Source organism: Cotesia typhae, unplaced genomic scaffold, assembly GCF_013202065.1.
Source record: "Cotesia typhae breed Kobodo isofemale line unplaced genomic scaffold, CoteBio_Ctyphae contig_48, whole genome shotgun sequence".
Taxonomy (NCBI): domain Eukaryota; kingdom Metazoa; phylum Arthropoda; class Insecta; order Hymenoptera; family Braconidae; genus Cotesia; species Cotesia typhae.
The window spans coordinates 9932421-9956800 of record NW_027423756.1 but is presented as its reverse complement, the minus strand read 5'-3'; the positions used below and the strand labels follow the sequence as shown (position 1 = coordinate 9956800).

Genomic DNA, 24380 nt, shown 5'->3' with positions numbered 1-24380 from the left:
GGGTTGAATAATTCTCTCCGCGGTGCAAGTCTCCTCCTCCAAGGTATGAGCCAAGTCCGGGCTTCCTAATCCGGTTAAAAGATGATGCCCGAGTATCTCTAGACTACACAGCGCTAAGTTATCGTAAAAGTACAAGACAACCGTGCCGGCAGCTCCTCTACTGACTCGATTCAATCATTCGTAAGCAGAGTAGAATCATTATGAGGGCGTTCAACTTATCGCACTCTTTGCTATATTATTATTATTATTAAAGTTTTATTTTTGTATTATTATGATTATGATTTGTGCTTCAGTTGGATCATCGCAGCTCGCAATAATATAATATACTGCCGGGTTAGGTATCGCGAGATGAATGAAAAGAATTCAATACTACTATACGTACATCTGCTTCGCTTGATAGCACAGCAAATTAACTAATTTATTATATTATTTCTTTCTATTACCATTGTTATTGTTATTATCGCTTCTTAAATTGTTATTTCATACATCATTGCAGTATTTTTTTAGCAAAGAAAATTAATACCTGGGTTCAATAATGAATGTGAATCATTCGCGGCTTAATTTATTATGTTATTTCACATTTCATTATATTTCTTTTATTGTTTCATTCTACTTACTTTACGTCATATATAAAAAAATATTCCTCAGACAGTTTTTTTTTAATCAAAACTTTTTGACCACATTTCTTTATTTATTCATGACAAGTAGGTTGGAACCGAGAGGGAGATACTAATTATTTAACTTCTTGAAAAATTTAACAGCACTAATAATAATGATAACGACAATCTTGTATAAACAATTTTTTCAATCAACGATAAGGTAAGGTGAATTGATTTAAACGCTGTAAAAAAAATCAAAATTTCTATAAAGAAATACATTAGCTTCTTCCTCTTTTATCTTTCTATTCATTCAAATAAATTATCTATTTGACACACATCTAATTCCATTGTCATTGTATCCTTAACTTTCCAACCATAACTAATTGACTGAAAAACAAATTAAAAAAAAAATACCGCGTTAAATTACAGACGTCACAATAATTTGTTAATCGATATTTATTGGCAATAAAAAATATCTTAAGATTAATATTGAAGTTAAATGGTTATAAGATTGAATTAAAAAATAATTATTAAATTAGATTTCAAGATTATTTGATGAAAATAAAAATATTTGAATACATAAAAGTCCAGTACATATCTAATAATCTTTCAGCATCAATTATCTGCTACCAAAGAAAGTATTGCGAGAAAGTCTTTTATTATTAATGTTAATGAATATTTTTATTTATTAATATCATATATCACTATGATTATTACTATTATAATTATTATTATTATTATTATTATTATTATTATTATTATTATAAAATCACGATTTCGGTCAGTATAGTTATCTTTATTGATCGGCGTGCATTAGACTATTTATATTGACGTGAATGATAGCAACAATGTACTTTTTAAATTTTCCAGTTCGTGGTATTGAGAGAGAATAAAGAAAGTTTATTCTAAATATATTTTATTTATTTATTTCTATATATAGTTGTAGATATAAAGTAGTGTGAAATTGATGGGTTGATGCGAATCAAATAATTGTTCAGTTCTTTAGTACATTACCAGAGTAGAGTAATAGAGCAATATACAAAGAACAGCATCAACGGTAGCATTACATTTTATTCATTGGGTAGAGTATGTGATAGGTGAATTGATAGCACACTATTATGCCTAAATAACTGGCAGTTAGTTTCGCACACCAGTGCTCTCTGATTATTACGGATGAAAGAGTGTATTCTTTTGATACGCTCTACAAATCAACGTAGAAAATACACATGCAGCATACGGCACATGCCTCTTAATGTTTCCAGTTCTCGTACTTGTGATTTTAATGTTTTATGTATTTCACGCATTTTATACCCGTACTAAGTATATAGTACAATCATTTTCTGTTCTCAGAACAAATGAATTTACATTTTTAGTTCTGTTCTTTTTATTTTTGTTTTAATGCGCTTGATAATTAATATCTGTCGACTTTTATTCAATTATTTTAGTTATTTATCTTGTGTAATTTATTTAATTATTTATTTATACTATTATCTTATTTGTAAGTCATTTTTATGTTGCTTAATTGATTGAGATAATAGTTTATTTGTTGATTACATTTTTCAAAGATACTCAATAAATTAATTAATTAATTAATCAATAAAGCTTGTTATGAAACTGACGGATAATTTTTATGAAATTGTCTTTCTAATTTTTTTTTTTCGTACTGATAAAATCATTTTGAAAAAATTAATCATTTTTGATACAGTAAAATAATTTTTGATTATTTTTTACAATTATTCAATCCGAAAAAAGAACAAAGTTAATTTCTTTGTTAAAATAGCAAGAACGGAATTACACTGTGACAAATAATTAATATGAAATGCATGGATGTAATTTTTGCTAGAACTGAGAGCAAATATTATCATTGATTACAAGAAATAATCTTTTATAAAACAAAATCCTGTCAAGTTCATTCCCACAATGAATAATTCCATCGTTACTACAATTGTCACGGTAATTTATAAAAACTCTGTGTAGGCGGTCGTAATTTATGCACTTTGCAATCAGAAATACTATTTAAGCATGCGTTAATAATTAATTGAAGTATAAAAACCAATGAGATAAGAGTGATGATAAAAAATTAATTACAGATGTGTAAAATAAAATGTAAGACGATAAGACCATAAATATAATTTTTTAGTTAATGAGTACCAAGGAGAAGCCACTAATGGGTGGGCGAGTCTTGTAACATGAATGAGTAATGAGCCGGAGATTTAATTGAACGGTTATCAGCCGATGTGGCCGTCGTTTGCCATTTGCCATTAACACGACACACAAGTTACTGAATACTATGGGTTATCTATGTATTTATGTATATTTATCTATTGCCATCTTTGTTTCATTTAATGTCCTCTTTATATCGTCTATAGACTTATAATTTAGGGTCTAGACTCTTTTTTTGATTCCTTTTCTCTCTAACTCGTTACGCACTGCGAGTTAGTTTCTACACTAAATACACTTCCACCTACATAACATGTCATACTTTGTAATATTTGACTTCACAATCATTTCAATTGAATTAAAATGATGCTGAATTTAAAAAAAGATAAAATTGAAAAAAAAAATTTTTTTTAATAAATAAATTTCAAAAAATTTAATTCAATTTAGGAATGATATCTATCCATTGTTCAATATTATTGTTTTAATGGTATTTTTTGCTATATAATTATTGAATTGTATCATTTGTATAATAAATATCACAAATTAATAAATAAAATTATAATTTCACTGTTCAAATAATAATTGATCATTAATTTTTATAGTTCATTTTTTTCATGTAGAATTTTCTTAGTAAATTAAAAATAAAAAAGTTAATTCATTAAATTAATGTTCAATTATGAGACATAGGGGATCTAATGATAATAATTACTGGAACCCATTGTGATACAATAAATGTAAGAAACATACAGCAGCATTTATTTAAAGAGCCATTACTCGCCTACTATCTCCCCATCTTTCTCACTAACACTTACAGTCCATTTTATTAACATGGGGACTTAAAACGAGTGATGAATAAAATCTCATCACATCACCATACTCATAGAGCCGACTGGTATATAATAACTAAAACTCTTTTCCATGGTAGTGTCTTTATATTACTTATTCATATATACTTATTAATCATCCGACTCGAGAGTGAAAGTTGATTTAAATCTTCTATCTGATAAACGATTCATGATTTTATATTCAGACATTAATTTTACCACTTCATCAGGACTTGCACTTTTTTTATTTAATTAGATTAAAATTTTATTATAGGTAGACTAATCCATAGCTGCTTTTTCAAATTTTCAATAAGTCTAATTATAATATTTTCTAATCCTTTCTAATTTGGATATTTATGATTGGTAGAATACATTTAGGTTTATTCAGTATAAATGAAATGACAATTTATTTGATGGAATCTCGCTAATGGGTCTTATTTATTTACTTGTTTAGATAATTTATAAACTTTTAAGTAGGTAAGAAAACTTTACCTAGGAGCTAGAGGGAAAAGAAAGCTATTATTAATTTTAATTTAATTTCAAAACGCGTTTCATTAATAAATCTTGTGTTTTAGAATCCAAGTTTAATTTTAATTGAAAAAGAACTTGATTATACAACCAATTAATCTTGAAATTGAGCTAAAATTTAATGAACTTGTAATTGATAGAAGATTAACCGCTACCGATCAATTTACTCACGTGTATAATGAAAAAATTTATATTTCAAACGAAATAATTTTTTTTCACGCGTGATATTTTTTTCTTTATTTCTCTATTTATTGTAAAAAAAAAAAAAATGTTTCTATCTTGACAATGAAAAATTATCCTACGATAAAATGAATCAATTATTTTTTTTTCCCATAATTAATAAAGTAACTCACTCACTTCTTTTATCGCTTTTAGTGAATCAATCATTGCACTATTCTATAGACTTTCATAGAGTGAATATTACTCTACCATTGTAGTTAAATCTGGGCCACGAATTATCCTTTCGTTTCTAAATATTACTCAATTAAAAGGCGCAAATTATTCCCTCAGTGTCCCTATGTTACAACAGAGAAATTTTTATTACAAAAGTATAATTTGCATTTTTTAATCTGATGATCTAAATATTTTTCTCTGCGTTTCTTAAAAAATAATTTTTTTTTCTCAATATTTCTGCAGTAGAAATTTAATCTTATTTTTTAAAATTTTATTTTCAAACTCCTACGCTCAACAATCCGACTATCAAATAACCCACCGAGTTAGCTCACTGAAAGTTGATGGGAGATCCGTAGCTCATTGTTAAGACTTTTTTTCTCAGCACCAACCATCTGTCATCAACCAACACCTGCTCACCATTGCCATCAGCATCATGAATCTTATGTGCAATCCACTTCCTCCTTTTTTATTATCCAATCGCTTGAACATTTAAATATTCCGTACGAATACGTAAAATCAATTATCACATAAATCATCATTATTTAATATGATATAACTACCTAGTAAAATTTTAGGATTAATATTTTTACACAGTTTATTTTCCCATTGAATAGTGACTCATTCACTCGATCACTTCTTTCAAATACTAAATACCAAAATAAAACAATTAAGAGTGTTTACAGTTACCTCAACTGAGACCACCCTCGAGGTCTATGTACACACCCGTTTATTTTTGTTTATTAAATCCAAACTTGAATACATAAACTTCGTATCTTTAGACAACTCGCTCGGAATATACGTATATATTTATACACATATTTATATATTTATACATCCATCATAGTACCACAAACTCCCAGTAATTTTCTGGCTCGACTTGCGTATCGGAGCTTCATCCTCAAATTTATTATTGTAATTATGACGCAATAACATTGATTATGAATGTTAAATTATCTAGAAATTAGAAAAAAATCATACCATATGTTTAATATTTTATTTCCTTTTTTTTAATAATAAATATTAAATTCACTAATCAAATTAAAATCGAATTAATTCTGAGTCCATTTTTTTATCTCTTTAAAAGCAGTAAACTGTCTAATTAATTTTTAAATGTCACTAATCTGAAGTAATAATTGAAGCATAAAAAACAATACCATTCAATTTATTTAATTATAACATTTTTCCAAATCAATTATTATTTGAAGTGCAATAAATGTTTTATCATTGTTATCGTCCTTGAAACACCTGTTTGTCCGCTGAAATGCATCAGTGCAACCAATCAAGTTATATAACGCCCAAGATCACGGGAAGTGATATAAATAGGCGTCTTGTTTGTATTTTCAATTGAAATGATTTTTTTATTTTTTTGCAGTGCGAGTAATTCATATGGGTGGATAAAAATAAATATATGTAAAAAAAAAATTTCCTTTTGTCAGTGTTGTATTGCAATGACATTGCAATAGGTCGTAACAAATAACAAAATATAACATATAAATAGACAATATAATATCAAGACCGAAAACAAATCGAATTTTATTTCTGTTAATGTAAACAGGATGATTGTACTTGAATAAATCAGCTAGATGATTCACATTTCATTATATCTGATTATGTGTTATTGCTGCAATCATGTATCCCGATTTATCGTGTATTACACTCGTATATATCGGAAGGTTCGATATTTTGTCCAAGAAAAAGAAAAGTAGAAGAGAAATTTATTAAATTAACCGTACAGAAATTTTTTAGTTAATTAATTATGTAATTTAATTTAATTAGACATAAGACTGAGGAATTTTAGTAATTCCTTTTTCGTCAATTGTTCTTATTTTGAAAAGATTGAAATGTGTATTGACAGTGTGATGGAAATTCAGCGCGTGTAATTTTCGGCAGGAATCCGTAGAAAAAAAAGTATGATATGATTTCTCTTCAACCTTGCGAGATTACTTGTTGCAACACGCGATGATGAATTATGCCTACGGTTTAATATGTGTAATTTCATGACGTCATGATTCATATTTTTCACTTTCTTGTTTCAGTTAATTTAATTAATTGATCATCTATCATCGATAATTTGTAATTTTATGAACTGATGTCATCAATTTAAGACAGTGATTAAATTTTTTCTAGTCTTTCAACTATCTTTATAGTTTCAATAATTTTAATTAAATAAAATTATCAGCATGTCAATCACTTCTTATAATTTACAAAATTATTTTTTATGAGCAGTGTTAAATTTTGATTGGAGTAATTTCTTATAATTTGTATTTAATTATAGAACAACCAAGAAAAGTTAATTAGTATAAAATCTTGCATTAAATCAATTCACGCAACAACTTCCTAGAAGTAGTTTAAGTTATTGTTCCCTATTGTATAGTAAGTGCTATGCTTATTCTCTCAGTTAATATTTCTATCTCTCTCTCTCTCTCTCATTGTAATTTACCGATTTAATATCAGAATATCAATGCTTTTTATTCAAAGATTACTTAATTTTTGCATCACAATTTCAAAAATTTTGTTCCTTACCAAATATATATTTTTCAAAAATACTAACTTCAAATTTCAACTACTATAAAACAAAATTTTAATTTCTAAACTAAAACTAATACTTAAAAACCATTTTTGTTACAAATTTTTTTATACTATTCCATTTCTAAAGTGGAAAGTTAATTATTAAAATAGCTTTTATAGATTTGTATCTCATATTCATCGAAACAAGTACAAAAAAATTCAAACAATTTTATTTAAACTTCTAAAAGCAAGCTTATAATTATCTCAATTGATTATTTTTTTAAGTGAGCTACATGGAAATTAGCTGTAATAAAATAAAATTAATATAATTATTATAACACAACTTTTAATCTCGATTCTGTATGATCATAAACGTGGGATAATTGCACCAGTCATGACATGCATACTACAGTATATGTATATGTATGGACAATGAGCGGAGAGATTACCCACCTTTCACTGCTAGAAAGTACGTGACACAAAGTAATCCCTAATGACACACATGATTATTGTTCATCATTAACAAATAAATCAATTTGTGGGTACAAGTTTGCCGGATAGGACTAGACTAAATAAAACCGCGGTTTATTTATTCCACTGCACACTCAGTCATGTAACATCCCGTTAAGTCATCCGATACAAGTCTTGCTCGTTAATTTTTTTTTACGTTTTAATGCTAAATTCGAGAACTTAATCGGTTAAATCCGGTTTCTCATAGATTTTTCGCTGTCTTCTATGTTTTATGTACTTATACTTGGTAAATTTTATTTAATATCTCTATCTGTGTATACACAATTACGTAACATTTTGTATCATATTGCAGATTGTGATCTGATCGTGATATTCTCTACTTCATCTATCGATAATAATACACATTGATTATAAAATAAAATGATTTCCGCGGTGTTGTAATAATTACATCTGTATCATTTTTTGTACATTTAATATTTGCATTTAATATTTATGGAACTACAGATGTTATGAATCTACTTAAAAATTTTTTATTGAATCATTAAATGGTAATTATTCGATTTTTTGTATTAATAATAGTATTTATTGCTCATTACATAGAACTTTTCTTATTACTACTAGATATCCGTAAATGAAACTATTGTCATACCTTTTACTTTAAAATTACAACTCCAAAAACTTAAAGAGTTTCACAATTTTATGATCTTCTCAATTCCAAACTCAAAATGTTCAAAAGTATACCTTTTATCATTATTTTTAAATACTTATTCATTCTTTTAATGATTATCTTTTTTTTTTCAAATGCATAATTTGTCTGACATCTATTTCTATTGATAAAGTTAATTCAATAACAGGTAGTAATTATTACGTAAATAAATAACAATGACTTATTGTAGTTATCGGTTTGTTAGTATTTTCATGTAAAACTAACTTGAGTCCTGAAAAAATTTATGATATTATATTTGACCCAAAATATAGATATTTAGTTAAAATATGTTTATTGAAATTTTCAGTAATGAGGGTTCAAGCTCTTTGAAAAAAGATTTTATGGTTTTCAAAAGTTTGTTTAGAAGTAGGTACTTGAATCAATAAGGGGAAACCATTCAGTCAGACCCATGTTTGTGTGGAAAACTGAATATAGGTGTTAGTTCAAAAATGTAAATAGAAACCATGTATTTCAAATATATGTTATTTTGTTGAAAGAAAAATAAGAAAACTTGACCTTGCTGTTAAACAGAGGAGTTGTTACTCAGTTGGTGCAGTACTTATAATATTATTTCAAAAACAACGTGAGTAAATAAGGAAAATTATTTTTCAGTTAAATTTTTGAGCCGTTTCATCTTGAATTTTCAAAATAAAGTTAACAAACTAAATAATTTTTTTCAATAGACTATTGAATTATTTTTTTATTAATCGAGTAATTAAAAATATAAAAAAATAATTTGAACATTTTTTTTGTTGTAAAAAAGCTCAGTTGTAAATAAAAAAAAAAACTATTATGAGTGACAACTCATTACTTTTATGGAAGTACATAAAATTTCATTTCAAATGTCAAAACATTTTATTCCCTAAATTTATATTCAGTAATTTTTTTTCTTTGTGAAATAATTGTAGTGTAATTAATTAAAACAATTAACCAATAAATTACCGACAGATTTGTGTTATATATTATATTTATACTATCAATATTAGATTTAAAGAGAAAGATAAGTAGAGTTATATGATATTGGTTCTACGGTGGGTACTCGTACATGCGTAACAAGAGCCACCGAGCACTAGTTTTATTATTATTAAAATATAAAACCGGCAATCAGTGGCATCCTGCGACCTGGTTTTCTCTCACTCATATATATCTCGTTCAGACACGCTTTAAACTATTAGTGATGTCCAACACTTTCTAAACGTTTGTTATTTTTTATTATCCATTATTTATTTATCTATCTATTTCCTCACTTGAACAGCACCTGATGACAAGTGTAATTCTATTTATTGACTCCACTTTCACGTCACCAACAAATTATATCGATTAACAATTTTAATTTATAATTATAAAAAACCGATTTTTCATTTTATTTAATTAATTTCAACACTCAAATTAATCAACAATATCATATCTTTTCACCTTGTAAATTCAATTGACCTTCTTGAAGGTCTGCGTAATAAACACTCCTATTAATTATTTTATCCAATCACCCTTCATTAACTAAACAACGAACCAGTCATCTGGCATCGATTCTGTTGAACTTAGCATTCATAGCTCGAAGTTATTATTAACTGAATTAGTGAGTGGCCACGCGACTGGTCATTGTTCTCAAGCCATAAAAAAAAAAAAAAAAAAATTGTTAGTTGCACGCACATGTACAGACAATTCCGCCAGGACATTGACCTATGGTAATACTTTCATCGCTGGAAAAATTGCACTGGAGTTTGAATAAAAAACTGAGACTTGATATAATAATGAATAATGATAAATAATAAAATAAAAATCAATTAATTAATTTGGCTTCAAACTATAATTTTTTTGATACTTTGCGAAGAATAAACACTGATATTCATCATTCAGAACAAACAAGCAAAGTAAAGGTTTGTGTTATTATATATTAAACAACCCTCTGTCAGTGTGACTGATCAATGACCTACATATCGAGTCCATTTCCCAAAACCAGACATTTTATTCAATTCAATGTAATAAAATTGTTACCAAGACAAATTAATCACATGGGTCACTTGTGAAGATGAGCAATTATTACTTATGATTATATTATGAGTTATCATTATGAATATCAGCATTGAGAATTGTTAAATTAAAAGGGAAGTTAGCAAAAAAGATAGGAACCAACAATTTCAGCGCTGTTTGATCAATACAAAAGTTTATCTATAAAGAGCAAACAGTGTAAATCCATCTTGCTCTACTCTAGTCTCACTCGACCTCGAGACAGCTACTTGCAAAGTTCACATCATGGCAAATCACGTCAGTCACGCCGACTGGCACGCTTGCATGATCGCGATCAGCCAACCAACATCCCTTCCGCCGCCTCTTTTACATATCTGTACTTTCTTCGTTCATTAAACAGTATATAATATGTATATTACGCTTTCATTTTAAAATTATCTTGTATATATACTTAAAGCAACACTTTTTCCGTCTTGCTGAATTTCGTTATCATTATCATTAACATTATCGTATAATATAATTACATACATTCACTTTTAATACATACTTCCTTTTAGTTTTAGATTTTTTATTAAAATTTATTTTTTTTCACGTCTATCATATCATAAATTTTTATAATTAGTTAACCTATTATTATAAAACTATATACTGAGTAATTAAATTAATTTTTTCTAAGCCATTCTCATTAGAAATTTTATTTTTTATTAAGATTATTATCAGTTCATTTTTATAATGATTGATTTGTTCAGAATTTTTTCTTGACTGTAAAAATTTTAATAGAAAAAAAATTTTTCTTTTGTTTTAGATTACACTGTAAAACGTTGTTGGCGTGAGAATGGATCCCGAGAATATTATTTTTTTATCAGGGTGTGAAATTTTAGCAGTGTAAAATTTCAAAATAAATGTTTGTAAGTACACAAATTATCAAATTTTTTAAATTAATATTTTTCAAAAAGGAAAACGAATACGAAAAAATTAACAAGGACCTTTTTTTGTAGATGATTTAATTTTGTACAAAATAAGTCTTACAATTTTCTCGTAATTCAAAAATTTTATCTAAAATTTAAATTTTAAACTTTCACAAATTTACTACTGTATCGAATTTTGTTACAAAAACTTCTTTAATAATTTACAAAAAAATATACCGAAGCAATTCTGATCGCAAATTATGAATTACTTTAAAGAAAAAGTCTTTAAAGTAAAAATATAATCCAAAACATGCTTTGTTGATCATATATCTTGATCTATTGGAGTACACATTCGCTTGCAGAAGGGTTGGGCTGAGCGCATGTGTGATGCACAGCACAAGAGAAATTATCGCTCCGTAAATATTTCTTCAGAACACTGTTGGTCTGCAGTCTTATAACTGTGTATGAAAAATCTAAACCTAACCAGTACCAGCATAAATATAATGCAGTGTTCAGCAGCTTAGCATATATGCTCGTGAACACGTGGTATGCATACTTAGTTGGTATGTGCAGCGCTACGAAGAGCACAGTGCACTTAACTTTACTTACTTAAGTTATTTGTAAGAAAAATCGCAACCGTATCGCTGCAAAAGTATTCTGTGTAACGTAACATATATATAAGCTCATCTTGCTTCTTACTTCACAGCAAACTACTGTTTATGTTTACCTTTTACTTCCTCTCACGGCTTCATATTTGGCTTAACAAACTAAAACCAAGACTAAGTCTCTTCCCAAGAAAATTAATACAAACTGCACTTAGACAGACTCTGGAATTCCTTAAGATAAATTCAATCGTCGTGTCTTATCTCTATCAGTCGTTCTGTTCAAAACAAAATAATTTTATTAACTTATTACTATTAACAATTTCCTCGTTTTGAAATTAGTAAATTATTATCTTCATGTCACTTTCCACTTTATCTTTCAAATATTTTATCTTATTTTATTCTGTACTGACTTTGTCGGTTTTTATTTTCTTATCGCTCGATTTTTATAAAAATATTTACATTGTGAAAGGCACGATTTCTGATATTTAAAAAAAAATTAGATTTGAATTTTCTGGTGTACTGCGCATGGATTTATCATCTGTGGTTTACATTAAAATAAAATATATTTTGACGTCTTTATAGTCTCGGAGAAATATCATGTCGATTTCTATCAGAGAAATCTTCAGTTTAATCATAAAAAAAAAATTTGGAATAGTATGAATATGGTTATGGGTTACTGAATCAAACTAGACTAAAAATTTTCATGTTTTCTATTTGTGTCTCAAAATAAATTGGAGGTTTCTCAAAAATGGGTCAACTTAATTTATCTACTCCATTAATGAGTCTCATGAAAAAAAAAAAAAAAAAAAAAAAATTTCATTATTTTTGGACTAGAAGTATCAACTGATTTTTTTGTATAAAATTTTTACTTTTCAAAATAACTAATTTTGGTTTCTCAATTTTAAATTATTATCGACATTTTTTATCATCAAGACAAGTTCTAAATTTCTAAAAAATTTTCTCTCACCTCCATACACATGTTCATTGCTCCTGACAATTCAATCTTGGTACCAATAATTTTTTCTTCCGTAAAAATTCATTGTTTTTAAAGAACAAATAGAGAGAAAGCATCATTAATGCAATAAACAAACAAATTTAAATTAAGTAAAAGAGTGGCTTCCATTATGATGATGATTAATATTATTATTATTGTTATTATTATTATTATTATTATTATTATTATTATTATTATTATTATTATTATTTTGTTATTAAATGCTCAGGGGGGTTATCCCCGGAGTCCGATTCTCCGAGGGCCCAGCCTGAGCTCCATCCGTTACTGCTGGACCACTCCGCACAACAAGGCGGTTAGTGATCACAGCAGGCCAAAGTCATTTCCCTTAAGAGACGGAGAGAACCAAGTAAAACAGCCTTCTGCATCCTAACTGCCAAGAACTCAGCTTTTGATGAGCAAGCTGGAACTTTGGCAAGTGAGGATACAAAAGACTGTTTCATCCCTCCTAGGACGCCAACAATCAGGACGACAAGCTTGACACGGTAACCTGGGTAAAGTTTGCCAATTTCAAACAGGAGATCCTGATATATTTGTCTTTTGTGCTCTTCTTTGGCTGAGATGTTGTATTCAGCCGGGGCCGAGAACTCAATGACATAAATGTCACGAGTGGCCTTGTCGAAGAGCACAATATCAGGTTTGTTGTGATCTATCCGCCGGGTTGTTGCAAATGGCATGTTCCAATAAATTTTGCAACTGTCATTCTCAACAACCTGGGGAATATCTCCTGGCAAATAAGGCAGCACTGGTGTCACGTCAATACCGTAGCAATGACGAAGATAGTAGTACAGTACTCTCAGGGCAGCATTGTGACGCTGGATATATGCACCTCTCGCCAGCACTGGACATGCCGACAAAAGGTGCATAAGCGTCTCCGGATGTTGTCTACACCTCCTACAGGACGTGTCCGGAAGCTGCACCTGGAGCACCTTGCTACAGTACTCAAGAGTGTTAATGACACCATCTTGGCAGGCAAATATGAACCCTTCAGTCTCGGACATCAGGCCCGCTGACTTTAAGAAGGAAAACGTCAGCTGGATGGACAAGCCATGATCACGCACGTGTTTAAAGAACACGCTGTGCATGGACTTGTCCATCAGTTCGCCAAGGAGTAGGTTTTCCTCGGCGTTCCTGATGACGCTCTTAAATTCCTCCTTTCGGAGTTCCATAAGAGCGTTTATTTCTCCAAGACCAAGGGTTCTTGCCGCATATATTGCTGCCTTATACAAGAATGACCCCTTATGCGCATTTTCATGTTTATGTACAATTTGCATAAGAAAGTCATCCTCGTCTGCAGTGAAATTGACAACTTCGTGAGTTAAACCCAGGACCAAACGGTCGTGAAGCCGCTCCAAACTCTGCAAACCTCTCCCACCGATGGACCGGGAGAGGTATAATCTGGCGACTGATGAATTGGGGTGCATGCTCCGATTCATATTAATGATCTTACGGGTTTTGATGTCGAGATCTCGTAAATCCTTTCGGGTCCATTTCAGGACACCGAAAGAGTATAGTAAGACTGGGACAGCGAGCATGTTAGTAGCTGAGACTTTGTTTTTGCCGGAAAGTTCGGAGGACCAAATTTTCCGGAGTCTCCTAACATACTCGCTCTGGAGAGTTGTTCGGACTTCAGAGACCGCATGCATGCGGTGCTCTTCCATTCCTAGATATCTATACAACTCCCCGGCGTCTAATTGGCTTAAGACGCTCCCATCCACTAATTCGACATCATCACCAGTATCAGAGCACTTACCCCTCGCCAGATGTACGACCGCACACTTGTCCAACCCAAAAGACATTCCGACATCTCGTGTGTACTCTGCTACGATGTTGAGGGCCGCTTGTAGATGATCTTTATCAGCGCTATACAACTTCAGATCATCCATGTAAAGCAGATGGGTAATCGAATAGTTTCGATCACCCGGAGGCCCCACAGAGTACCCATGAGTTTTACGGAGAACAACAGATATAGGCAGCAGTGAAATGCAAAACAGCAGAGGGCTCAAGGAATCGCCTTGGAAGACCCCTCGTTTGTACTCTACAACTCCGGTTACGTGCAATGCGTTTCCACTTCCAATGTGAAATCGCGTTCGCCAGAGCTGCATTGTACGCCGAATACATTCCACTATTTCGGGATTGACTCCCAGGCATTTGAGTAGATATAAAATCAACTCATGTGGAGTTGAGTCAAATGCCTTGCGATAGTCAATCCAAGCCATTGACAGGTTGCGTTGATAGTAGATCGCATCTTGTAAGACGCATCGATCCACTATCAGGTTCTCCTTGCAACCTGACAGGCCTCTTTACTGCCACGTTGTTCATATATCTGTTGCCATACAGGCTCTATCTGCTGCAAGATACGGTTATTTAAAATTTTTGTAAAAATTTTATAAACCGCATTCAAGCAGGTGATAGGCCTGAAATTCTTAGGGTCAGACAAGTCACCTTTTTTTAGGTATCAGTACGGTTCGCCCTTCTACAAGCCAGTCCGGAATCGGATCGTCAGCTCTAATGTATGATATAAATATGCGGGCCAGATGGAGGTGGGTAGAAGTAAACTTCTTCCACCAAAAGACATTAATGCCGTCTGGTCCCGGGTAGCCCAATTTTTGCTGCCATTTAGAGCTGAACGAACTTCATCCACACTGACTGCAGGGCTCTCTTCATCAGCATTCTGTCGACGGTGTTCCCGACAGAATACTTTGAAGTCGTGCAGAGCTGGAGTGTTGGCGTTCACGTTTGGTTGATCTCCATACAACTCAGTCCAAAAAGCTTCCACCCGCTCAGGTGTTGGATAATTCCCGGTAACATCGGTCTTTGGTGTCAGAAACCGTGAAGGGCTGGATCGAAACAACGAGTTGTCGACCAACCGCTTCAGCCTTTTCTCTAATGACTTTTTAGCAGCCACTAGAGCCCGCAATTTATTAAGACACTCTTCCTTGATGACATGAAGAGTACTCTTGTTCAGTGTGTGATGACGCCACCGAAGTTCAGCAGCAATGCGCCGAATTCGGGGCGTGTATGGTGTTTGAGTTGTGTCGTACTCAATCACACACTGAATGCGGGAGACCTGTTTCCGGGACATGTCAATTTTCAAGCCAAGTTGTGAGATGCGCTGTTTCAACCTTGCCTCGATCGAGAGACATTGTCTCTCTCTCGGAAAAGCCGAAACTGCTGCACCATACACAACCTGGCTCACAGTGAGCAGGGTGGAATCCTCCAGGATGTTTGCACGGAGATCTTCGTTTACCGCGTCAAGCTGTTGTTGGGAGTAAGTTATCTTTTTAGATATACTTACTTGCCGTCCTACAAAGGGATTGTTGTTGTCCAAGGAGGAACGGCGTCGCTCTTGGTGTAGTTGCGCCGGAAAGGAAAGTCTATTAGACTGCCTTCTGTCCGGCACAAGCGATCTTCTATTTCGCCGAAGATGAGCGGCATAATTACGCAGGTGTTTGGGCGTAAAATGCGCTAGCTCCGGATGCATATCACTCAAAGAGTGTGCATCCGGGCCATATAGCCGCTCACCCCCGGCTCGCTACGTTGGTAGCACACCAAGAGATCGACTCTCAGTTCCTCCGTCCACTTAAAGTAAGTCCTTAAGGCGCCAGGGTCGTCATCATTCATCGGGTCCGGCGTGCTCCTCCCACCTGATGAATGGTCCTCATCCGAAAAGGACCGGTTGTGGGGAGCACTTCTGAGTTGGTATCTTGTGGTAACTCAGTTATTTCCATGCAGTGGGTAGTTGGCCCACTGCACGGGCTACGTCGTTCGCCTACAGACCTGATGTTATGGTCTGCGTTTCCCGCGATGCGCCGCTTGGAGGCCACGTAGCAAGCATCGCTTATTATTATTATTATTATTATTATTATTATTATTATTATTATTATTATTATTATTATTATTATGTCCTATTCTCGTAAATTTTTTCCCTCCTTTTTTTTTTCTTTTCTCATTAAACTCTTACATATTTAAAATCCTTTTTTAATTTATTGCGCAAACCAATGGACAATAACTTTTTATAATTCAGTTTAACAGCCTCAACTTTTATTTCAGGGCCTCAATTTCCTTACGCAATCGATACTCGAAAGGATAATACACTTGATACCTAGAAATCGTTCTGTGTAGCCTCGAAATATTTTTTATCATTTTATTTAACTTTTTAATATAAATAATAGCATTTAAATACGTATTATCCGCATTGATGTCGAGCTTCACGTCACTCTTGATCCGTAATTTATGTAATTTACTCGTTACTCTTATAAAGAAATTGAGTAATTTATCAATGTATGTATTCATTACTTCACATATACATCAATACACACTACAAACGTAATCGGGTATGCCAATTAGAAGAAAAATTACGTAACAGAATTGTTTGTTCTAATTTGCCATTATTTTTATTTAAACTCAAAGTTGGGTATAACTACAGTATTAAATCTTCTTTAAATGGATAACGAATTTTTAAAGCTATGCAACTAATTTTATCATCTTACTTATTTATCCATCGTTTATTTTATGTGTTTATTTTATGAGAGGAATTTTAGCAAAATATCTTAATTCTTTTCGATTATTTTTATTTTACTTCTCAGTTAAATTTTGCTCGTTAAATTTTAAATGATACTAAAATATTTATTTTCCATTCAATACAACTTTTTTTTATAAATTCAATGGATTAAGATCATAAATAAATTATTTTGTTATTTTATTTTTCACATATCTAAAGAAGAATACATTTTTATCCAAGAAAATTGATTCACCCCCAATTCATGCCCCCAATATTTGATCAGGAGAAAATAAGTACAATGTATGACTGGAAAGTATGTAGTTAAAGAAGCCATTAATTATTGGGAACATCGTTTAGTTTACTAACAATCAGTTACCAGTTATTGGTTATTATTCAGAGTAAATTGTAGGTTTAGATTATTTAGGAAAACAATTTTAAGTATAAACTGACAGATAAGATTGATTGAAAAGTTAAAGTTAGTGTTTTGAGTTTGAAAAGTGAATAAGTATTGCGTGCACTAGATTACAGTTTTTTTAATAGTTAATATGGCAATATAATTTATGTGTTGGATCGTCTGTCGGTTAATAGAGAAAAATATTGACTTTTAAAATTTATTGGCTTTAAATGTCGGTTTGTAAATGCTTACGCGTGTTTTAAAGTAAATATAGTCGATTTATTGGGCATTTAATATTTAAATTCATTGAAGTTTAAATTTAAAAACTAATAATAATTTTTTTTTTGTAATAATTCCAATAAAAAATTTTTTAAAATTTAAACCGCCGAAATAGAAAGTGTAAAATGACAACATGCAAAAGCTCAGAGTAAAAGTATCAGGTCGAAAGCCTCGCCTATTAATTATCTGAGAGTCAATCAACGGGTTTGATGCTGATGTGTATCGAAAGAAAGGTCTAATCGGTGAGTGAATAATAAGCACGTAGCATACCAACCTGGGATGAGGATTGATGATGAGACACTGCTCAAAGGAGGTGGAATATGGAGCTGGTGTCGGTGATACTGAATAAAAACGGGTAGGTGCGGCGAAATTAGGTCCCACGGCTCCACCCTTTGCGCCTCGTTACATCAACTTTGTTTGATACACACGATTTGCTATTATATAGATATACTAGTCACAAAAATTAAGGGATATAAAAAAAATTCCAAATTTTTTGGTGATTTTCAGCGAGCTGTAACTCCGAGGAAAATGATCGCACAGAAAAAAAAAAAAAAGCAAATTGTAGCTCCAAGTGTCTAGTTTTTAGATATGACCATGAAAATTTTTTGTCATCGTCAGGTCTGGAGAAATCCTAAGAAAACTACTGAAAAAAAATTTTTCGAAATTTTTTTTCGTCTTAAAAAAGGTCTACGGGCTTCAAAAAAATTTTTCGATTGTTTCGTTTAAAAGTTCTTTTAGTAAATTTAATACCCTTTAATTTGACGTAATCAAAAGCCTGTACGATAATTTGCCGCGGAGTTATCGTCAATCAAAGCAAAAAAGTTTTTTTGACTTTGGAAATCAATAACTCTGGAAATAATGACCGTATAGGAAATCGAAGGAGGGTTTTGAAAACTACACAATATTCTCTATAAGAAAACGTAAACCGCTTTTGAAGAAAAAATTTTTTTGAATTGAAAACTCGGACTGAAAAAAAGACAAAAATTCGCATAATTAAGGATATTTGGATAACTTGGTATAACTTTGGATAAAATGGATGAACGAAGGATATCGTTGGTAATTTTTAACTTCAAAGTGTCCCCTAAAATCCCTAAGAAATTCAAAGCGCTGCGATTTTTTGTTCATAGTGCCCAGAAGCTTCAAATTCTGTGTTTTCGCAAAAATCACCATTATGAGCAATTTTGTGATTTTTATTCATTTTTCCATTGAAAAAATTTTTTTTTCAAAATTCTTTATTTTTCGATCAAAGAGATTGAATTTTCAATTTTTTCGAAAATTTTTTCGAAATTTTTTTATCAAAAATTTTTTTAATTTTTTTTTTTATCGTCTTCAGAATGCTTCACTATTGTCAAAAAAATTAACTCAATTTTTCTGTCCGCTACAACTGCCTTAGTTTTAAATCTCATTTTAAAAATTCAATAAAAACAAATTGATATACCCCCGCGGAGTTCGGCTTTTCCTCACACAAAACTTGAATTTTACGTTTTCTTTTTAGCCTAAATTCCATACGTGAATTTTATGTAAGCTTTTCTTTGATAAGCACCTTTTGATATGCCTCGTCGACATTTAGCTGCCACAGATGTGGCTCGCATTGTTACCCTCCTTCAAGAGGGCTACAGTCAGGTGGAAGTAGCAGCTTCTATGGGAGTGAGCCAGTCCGTTATCAGTCGGGCCTATGCCCGATTTAACGCGACTCAAAGTTACGATCGTCGTCCGGGTCAAGGTAGACTACGAATCACTACCGAGCGTGATGATCGAGCTATCATTCGAGAAGCTCGTCGAAACCCTACTGCGCATGCCCACACGATCGCTCATCAATTTCGCAATCGTCGACAACGTCCTCCCCAACAACACATATCGGCATCGACGGTTCGAAATCGCTTTCGAGAGCAAGGACTACGCGCTAGACGCGCAAATCGCGTGCCTATGCTCACTCCACGACATCGCCGAGCCCGATTGGCCTATGCTCATGATCATCACCATTGGGGTCGTAGACAGTGGACCAGTGTATTATGGACTGACGAATCTCGATTTTGTCTTCATGGCAGCGATAGACGATCTCTCGTTTGGCGCCGTCGTGGAGAACGAGATCGGGATGGTTTTACGAGACCAGTTACAGCATGTCCCAAACATGCTCAATTGGGTTCAAATCAGGACTCATCGCTGGATGATTAAGCGTTGTTACGTTATTGGCGCGGAGAAAAGTTCGCGTACGAACTGCAGTGTGAGGACGAACATTATCCTGCATCAAAATGAACCGTCTTGCCCCCATGCGTGTGCGCATAGGCAGGACGTGTGGCTCAGAATTTCGTCGACGTACCTATCGGCAGTCAACGTCCCACGAACGATGACCAACGGGGTTCTGGTATTGAAGGACACGCCTGCCCACACCATGACTGATCCACCATTGAAAGCTGTAACTGGTCTCGTAAAACCATCCCGATCTCGTTCTCCACGACGGCGCCAAACGAGAGATCGTCTATCGCTGCCATGAAGACAAAATCGAGATTCGTCAGTCCATAATACACTGGTCCACTGTCTACGACCCCAATGGTGATGATCATGAGCATAGGCCAATCGGGCTCGGCGATGTCGTGGAGTGAGCATAGGCACGCGATTTGCGCGTCTAGCGCGTAGTCCTTGCTCTCGAAAGCGATTTCGAACCGTCGATGCCGATATGTGTTGTTGGGGAGGACGTTGTCGACGATTGCGAAATTGATGAGCGATCGTGTGGGCATGCGCAGTAGGGTTTCGACGAGCTTCTCGAATGATAGCTCGATCATCACGCTCGGTAGTGATTCGTAGTCTACCTTGACCCGGACGACGATCGTAACTTTGAGTCGCGTTAAATCGGGCATAGGCCCGACTGATAACGGACTGGCTCACTCACATAGAAGCTGCTACTTCCACCTGACTGTAGCCCTCTTGAAGGAGGGTAACAATGCGAGCCACATCTGTGGCAGCTAAATGTCGACGAGGCATATCAAAAGGTGCTTATCAAAGAAAAGCTTACATAAAATTCACGTATGGAATTTAGGCTAAAAAGAAAACGTAAAATTCAAGTTTTGTGTGAGGAAAAGCCGAACTCCGCGGGGGTATATCAATTTGTTTTTATTGAATTTTAAAATGAGATTTAAAACTAAGGCAGTTGTAGCGGACAGAAAAAATTGAGTTAATTTTTTTGACAATAGTGAAGCATTCTGAAGACGATAAAAAAAAAAAAATTAAAAAAATTTTTGATAAAAAAATTTCGAAAAAATTTTCGAAAAAATTGAAAATTCAATCTCTTTGATCGAAAAATAAAGAATTTTGAAAAAAATTTTTTCAATGGAAAAATGAATAAAAATCACAAAATTGCTCATAATGGTGATTTTTGCGAAAACACAGAATTTGAAGCTTCTGGGCACTATGAACAAAAAATCGCAGCGCTTTGAATTTCTTAGGGATTTTAGGGGACACTTTGAAGTTAAAAATTACCAACGATATCCTTCGTTCATCCATTTTATCCAAAGTTATACCAAGTTATCCAAATATCCTTAATTATGCGAATTTTTGTCTTTTTTCAGTCCGAGTTTTCAATTCAAAAAAATTTTTTCTTCAAAAGCGGTTTACGTTTTCTTATAGAGAATATTGTGTAGTTTTCAAAACCCTCCTTCGATTTCCTATACGGTCATTATTTCCAGAGTTATTGATTTCCAAAGTCAAAAAAACTTTTTGCTTTGATTGACGATAACTCCGCGGCAAATTATCGTACAGGCTTTTTGATTACGTCAAATTAAAGGGTATTAAATTTACTAAAAGAACTTTTAAACGAAACAATCGAAAAATTTTTTTGAAGCCCGTAGACCTTTTTTAAAGACGAAAAAAATTTCGAAAAATTTTTTTCAGTAGTTTTCTTAGGATTTCTCCAAACCTGACGATGACAAAAAATTTTCATGGTCATATCTAAAAACTAGACACTTGGAGCTACAATTTGCTTTTTTTTTTTTTTCTGTGCGATCATTTTCCTCGGAGTTACAGCTCGCTGAAAATCACCAAAAAATTTGGAATTTTTTTTATATCCCTTAATTTTTGTGACTAGTGTAGATATAGATATATAGATATCGATGTAGAAGTAGATACCAAGTAACTACATCCATGCAAAATGCATATGTATCCAAGCTCCAAGCTATCACGAAAGTTTGCATCCGCATACACCATGATACGTAATTAACTCTTGAACCCTGACAATGCACGTTGCGTGATTTAATTAAAAGACACGAATTCTAAGTATATGCTTTAACTTATACTTACCTAAGCTTTTTTATGCGCGATAGAATTTTCTACTCCCTTTGTCGATTATCAAACCCCCTACTTCTGCTAATGCTTTATCGATATCCTGTCGTGGATTTCATCTGAGAACTCTCAGTTTCGTTCACTTCCTTTCTCATGAGTTCTATTCTTACTATTTTATTTTATTATTTATAACACCAGTTCCTGCTTTTAGTTTCAATTTATATTAAAAATACTTTCTGTTTTTATTCATTTCCCACACTGATAAAAACAATTCATTTGGTTTAAGAGAAAGAATCTTGAACCAAAAATATTTAAAAAAATTAGATCGTTTAAATGAAGCTGAAAAATTCTCGAACTAAGAAATTGTTATATATTGATTTAAATTTTACTTGTGATTCAAAAATTTTTTTTTAATGTAGATAGTCTAATTCTTCAAATAGATGTTGTTGGTTCAAATATTATTGTTTTCGACTAAATTCAGTTTTTATCAGTACATGAATTTTTTTTGTATTGGTCCATTTATTAGAAAAATCATAAAAATCAATTATATTCATCAAAAAATTGTCATATTAATTTAATATTTGTCAGGTGTTGTAAAATAAATTATCCATTAAAAATATTGTAATAAAAACATTAATCAATAATTTTTGCCTGCTTGTCAAAAATGGTAAAAAAATAGCTCTATCATTTTAAATGAATAAATAAGTTTATTTGTTATTTGTATATTTTAAATTCAAAAATAATGATAATAATCGTAAAAAAAAGCTTATCAAAAACTAAACAGTTATAAATAAAAGTTCTATTTTCCATGTCAACTGATCGAATCATGACCCAATATTTTACCAACTATACCAACTAAAACTCGTGATTATCAATACTATTGATTGAAAGAGAATAGGTTTCGTGGTAGGTGCGAAGGAGTGAAAAATAATCTAAGTAGGACTTGGATTTGAAACACGTAGAGGACTTTCCATTCCAATCGATTTTCTATCACGCGGTCTAGTGCATCCTCTTAGAGCTTTCACACTTTGCACAGCATCGGCATCACGAATAAATGAGAACGAATCATCAAACATTTGTGATTTGTGACGTATACACTTAACTCCAGGCGCAATATATTTCAAGCTGTTAACTCGAGAAGAGATTTACTGATGAAAATCGTTCGACATAATGTAACACCGACTTCAATAATTTATTTATTATTCATCCGCGAGCTGCTCGGCTTTCTATCGTAAATTATCAGACACTTTTCAGGCAAACGACTAGAGCTGTTGAATATTCCAATCTTCTGTTATCTGTAAACACTATCGATATATTTCTAAATTTAATCTTTTCGGAATGCGGATTTGCATAATAAAATATGATACAGTGTAGTTTAATTTAATCGATAGCATTAACTCGATCAATAAAACTACAAAAGATTTTACTTGCTGAGTGAGATGTTACGATAAAAGGACGTTTAATATTAGATGTCATCTCAAACTGACGGTCTCAGCTGCCTATCATCAACCATGGACCCGTTACAGCTCGCCGTGATCCCAATTCTCACAACCCCTTTACATTAAATTAATTTTATTGACAACATATATATATTTTATTTATAAAAAGATAACCACCGTGCTTTTAAATTTATATTATTGTTTTATTTTCTTGGGAGCCATTGTCTTCGTTATTTGTTATTTATTTAACAATTGTTATCTTACCTTCCTATTTACAAAATCTTATCTAACAATTAATGTTTTTTTTCTTCGAAGAATAATACAAATAATTGTTTAGATTTTCATACCGATTTTTTTTTTTTTTAATATTTTAATCCATAATTAAATTTCTTTGTTTCTCATTTTAATTAAAAAAATTAAACTAAATGGTTTCATTCAAATTTCCTCAGAATACTTTCATTAAAAACTTTTTTTCTTAGCAACAATTCACTCATCTTTTTCTCAGATTCTATAATTAAAAAATATGCTTGATATTAAATGTAACAAAGGACTAAAATTACAATCTTCAAGCTAAAGTATATGTTCAAGAACAATGAACCGCTTTTTTTACTTCTAGATCTAATTACTAATCATTCTTTCAAATGTAATGAACAGTTATATTAAAATTTAATTAAATTTTAAACTAAAAATTTACTTGAAACGATTTGCTGGCTATGTAAATGAAATTAATGAAAAATAAGCCGATTATAAATGGAGAATATTTACATAAAGATCGTATAATTTAAAGTAATACAAACTTATTAGAAA

At 32.0% G+C, this 24380-nt stretch overlaps 1 protein-coding gene across 6 annotated transcripts in view; it reads left to right on the top strand.

Annotated features, from left to right (window-relative positions):
• The window catches only part of Jvl (javelin-like), a 71297-nt gene that overhangs the window by 27481 nt on the left and 19436 nt on the right, over positions 1–24380 (top strand). For 2 of the 6 annotated variants that reach the window (XM_074246220.1, XM_074246221.1), the window contains one exon: positions 10963–11065. The exons of the other annotated variants lie outside the window; for them this stretch is intronic. In XM_074246220.1, the coding sequence (XP_074102321.1) occupies positions 11060–11065 (6 nt within the window). In that variant the 5' untranslated portion in view covers positions 10963–11059. The remainder of the gene's footprint in view (positions 1–10962; positions 11066–24380) is intronic. 6 annotated transcript variants of the gene reach the window in all.